Source organism: Glycine max, chromosome 19 (assembly GCF_000004515.6).
Source record: "Glycine max cultivar Williams 82 chromosome 19, Glycine_max_v4.0, whole genome shotgun sequence".
Lineage (NCBI taxonomy): Eukaryota > Viridiplantae > Streptophyta > Magnoliopsida > Fabales > Fabaceae > Glycine > Glycine max.
The window spans coordinates 47,962,540-47,966,707 of record NC_038255.2 but is presented as its reverse complement, the minus strand read 5'-3'; the positions used below and the strand labels follow the sequence as shown (position 1 = coordinate 47,966,707).

The following is a 4,168-nucleotide window of genomic DNA, read 5'->3' as shown; positions in this document are numbered from 1 at the left end:
TCTTTTTCTAAATTTAATCTTTGGTCCTGTCCCTTTCTTTGTGATGACTAAAGCAAATTATTAGTATTCACTTGTAGCCTTTTTTTTTTTTTTTGAGAGATAACAACACCAGTCACCTCCTTGTGCAAGTAAAATTAAAACTTGCTTAGATGGGAAAGTCTTGAAACTTAGGCTATTATTTATGGAAGTGAAATAAATAAAATAGAATAAATCATTCTTGTGTCAAGAAAATGATGGGCAACCCTTAGGATATTGGATAGGGTAAAGTTTTGGCTGCACAAGTTTGATGCCATTTTGAGTACTCTAAAAGATAGTGCGGTGAGAGAAGAATAGAAGATCATAACGGATGAAAGAGATTCGGTAAATAGTGTGTGGTCAAAGTAACTAAAAGTGATACTTCCCGTGTGCTAATAAACATCTGTGGATGGTGTAAAAGTATTGGAAGTTAATGAATGCACCGTTGCAATGCAGTCAACAGTGTAGCAAGGAAATGAAAAGAAAGAGTAGAAAGAACAAAGCAGAGCAATCCTTATTCTGCAATTCTATTCCACCCACACCCGAGAAGGTAAAAAAAACAAATGATTTGGCTCACAAATGTATTACCAAAATGTTTTTTTTTTTTTTACAGACCTTATCTATATACAAGAGCAAAATTAATCTGTTGTTTCACACACCTGTACTAAGAACACAAATAAATCCCTTGGAGCCCTTCTAAAATAGTATTTCATTGTGTCAAAGCCTGGTGCTATATATGTCCAAAGGCTGCTGTTAGCTTCTGCGTGTCCTTGGAGAAGATGCTAGAATTTTGAGATTGTTGTTGTTGTTGTTGGTCCTTGGAATCAGGCACTATTATTGACCCTAAAGTGTTATCAGGTACCAAATGTGTGGCTGGCCTAATTTGGTTGCACAATGATTCAGGAGCTGCCAGCATTAGCATTGGGTTTTGGAGGTACTCAGACCACTTTGTTTCTTCTGTCAATCCCCAAGAAGAGAGTACACTGTTCTTGCTACTTGTAGTTGTCAACTCTCTGCTGCCATCACTTGTGTTGTTGCTTCCATTGCTGTTGTTGGAGGCACTGGCTTCCCAGTAATTGGGACCATTCAAAGCAAAAGATGCTGTTGAAATATCTTCTGAAGGGACACCAAGTGATGGCTTGTAGCAAAAAGAAGTGCTTGGGAGAAATGAGGTTGTTGTAGGTGGAAGAATGGACATAACATTGGAAGTGATTGTAAACTCAGAGTTCATATCAAAGGGTCTTGCAGTTTGGCTGAACCAATGGCAAGAGTTTGAATTGGTTGGGAGAGTGTCAGTGATTTGAAGAGGGTAATTTCCCATCAAATCTGAGGGTTGGCAACTAGTGGTGTAGCTGTCTAAGAACATGTCTTTGTTGGAACAATTGGACATCAAGTTGGTGTCATTTTTGGTGGTGTTAATCTTGGAGCTGCAAGAGCCTTCCATCTCATAGGCTTTGGGGGCAATTGATGATGATGCTCTCTGCTCATAGGACCCTTCATCTGACTTGAAGCTCTCTGAATTCAGGAGGTTCAATTCATTGGATAACTCTTGGCTTCTTGTTTTGTCCTCTTCCCCATTCTCAACCTCTGACAGTGGCTTATGTGTCACAGGGTCTATTCCTCTTTGCCTCAGTTTCTTCTTTAGGCAAGAATTCCACAGATTCTTTATTTCATTGTCGGTCCTCCCTGGCAATTGAGCTGCAATTTGAGACCATCTGAGAAAGAAAAGGAAAGAAAAAGAACATCTATGTCAAGATATCTAGGATGACCCAATCACAAGAAAAATGTAATAGTTTTCTTCTTCTTCTTTTTTCAACGGTCAGGTATCACTGGGCCGAGAGCCAGAGATTAAAAATCATGAATAGATTTACCTGTTCCCTAGCACTGCATGAAGTTCAATGATGAGAGTTTCCTCCTCTTGTGAGAATGTACCTCTCTTCAAATCAGGCCTTAAGTAATTGATCCACCTAAGCCTGCAGCTCTTGCCGCACCTCTGCAAACCTGCCAATAAACGACATTGACAGGAAATGAACCACAATTTTCTTCCCTTGATTTTATGCTAAATGGGGTGGTATAGACTATAGAGTGTTGGAGTACCTGCTTGCTTAGGAACTGAGCTCCAACATCCATGACCGTACTTCGTAATATGCCTCAGAAGTTTTTCATCTTCTTCTGGTGACCAAAGACCCTTCCTAAGTTTCTGTTTGTAACAGCAAGAGTGCCTTCCCATTTTGTATTGTGGGTTTTCCCCCACAAAACAATGAGGGGGTGAACTACCTTTCCAATTAACTGATGGCTTATTGAATGGAACTTGTAGGTGAAATGTCAGCAGGAGTGGCACTGAACCAGACTGTGATAGGGAGAATATGAGAGCGAGAGAGATTATGTGAATTGAACACAGGAAAATGAAGTGGCAGCTAAGAAAAGGAGTTGAATTAATATAAGATGGAGGCCCCATGAGAGATGTCATAGTCGGTACTCAGTAGTAAGTTTCCTTCTATTTTTTTCTTTTTTCCTCTTAAAAGTATGTGCACGTATTATGGGATCAGGGAAGGTTCATTTTAACTAGGTGAGAAAAATAAGAAATATGAGGTTAATAAACAATATAACATGTATCAATCAATGATATCGTGTATTATGGTTGACAGATAATCATGTTTTTTAACCATGTGGTAGAAGTTTGATTGCCCAATTAGTATATATAGAACAATAATATATTGATTTTTTTTTTAACTCTTTAAATAGATTTTACTACCTTAAAAAATGAATCTTGCTGAAAGATAATATGGGTTTACCCAAAAAAACAGTATACCATGTCTTATGGGAGGTATGACTTGTGAGTGTTAATGTCTCTTGTAGTAATGGTGGGGCAATTTCGCTCGTTGTATTTATGAAGGGAAAGACTTATCTGACTACAATCCATGCTTGTAAATGAAGCATGAAAATTGATACTCCAAGAGTTATAGGAGGAAGGAACGAAATGAGAAGTGGCAGGGGTTTACGTCTCTGCTGAACAAGTTACTACAAGTTATCTTTTGTTAGGTACAAACACAAACAGTGAGTTGTGTAGTGTTGACTAATCCTATTACGTAGCACCACCATGGACCCCCTCATGAAGAAGAAAAAATGCAATTATAACAAATGTAGCAATTAAATGCAAATTTCCTCGCCACACACTACAATTTGTGTACGAGGTGTTCATGAACCAGACTTGTGCCTCAACTCAATTTAGATTCGTACACTTCCCTATGTCCTGATTCGGTGTCATGTGAGGAAAGATCAGGGCGATGCTCGAGTAACATGATCTAATTCACGCAAAATATATATTTTTAATCATTTAGTAGAATAAATTAAAATTAACTTAGGATTTACTTATATAAAAAAATTAACTTAGCATTTACTATTCATTTTTATTTTCTTTCATTTCACCTACGTTACTTGGCTTTTCGTTTTTAATGACATCTTTTGTTGTAGGTTGAGAGGGATTCAGAAGATTTTTTTTTTAATATTTTTACCATTCTCACACTGAAATTAGCTAAGTCGTTATTTATTTATATTTTATATTTTAAATAAAAGTAATAAACAAGCTATTTTTTCAAGTATAAAACTTGAATCCGCTCTTACTCCTGGTTAAAGCAATTTTTTTTCTATCAAAGTTGGAAATTGGAACGATATTGAATGAATACCCATAAGTTCAGATATAATTATAATCCTTGTTAATTTTCAATTCGAGTGAATATAATTTGATCCTACTTAAATTCAATCTCGATTAGATATGCACATTATCAAGGGTGTTTTTTGTATTTAAGAACAAAACTGATTCTGAATAATTAGTCTGATGATTTAAGAATTAAGATTGAGTGAGACGCAAGTTCAATCAAAATCCATACGACAAGCACACTAATTAATTTTTGCCCATCTGTGTGACAAGCGAAATGTCAAATAGTGAAATATCCCTTTAGCTAGAGCTGGAAAACTTGGGTATGACAAAATAAATAAATAAAAATAAAATAGGATTCTGTCTGTTCTTTATGCTTTGAGCTTTATGTGTAATTCACCCAATGTCATGATTTCTTTGAAAAGTTCCATCAATACGTGGAAAGAAGAACAATGTTTTTTCTTTTTTTGTTATTTTATTACAAATAATGCACGT

General features: G+C 36.2%; 1 protein-coding gene across 1 annotated transcript; it reads right to left on the bottom strand.

Moving 5' to 3' along the window:
• Positions 1–571: 571 nt before the first annotated feature.
• MYB64 (MYB transcription factor MYB64) lies at positions 572–2,414 on the bottom strand. Its single transcript, NM_001255314.2, has 3 exons — positions 2,113–2,414; positions 1,887–2,016; positions 572–1,730 (listed from the first exon to the last, which is right to left on the bottom strand). Exons 1-3 carry the CDS (start codon positions 2,243–2,245, stop codon positions 746–748), a joined length of 1,248 nt encoding a protein of 415 aa, NP_001242243.2. The 5' UTR covers positions 2,246–2,414; the 3' UTR covers positions 572–745.
• Positions 2,415–4,168: the final 1,754 nt, after the last annotated feature.

Coding starts and splice junctions, on each gene's coding strand:
- MYB64 (NM_001255314.2), bottom strand. CDS start 2,245: ATGGGAAGGCACTCTTGCTGTTACAAACAGAAACTTAGGAAGGGTCTT. Junction 2,017..2,112: donor CTCAGTTCCTAAGCAAGCAG/GTACTCCAACAC, acceptor GTTTATTGGCAG/GTTTGCAGAGGTGCGGCAAG. Junction 1,731..1,886: donor CATGCAGTGCTAGGGAACAG/GTAAATCTATTC, acceptor TTTCTTTCTCAG/ATGGTCTCAAATTGCAGCTC.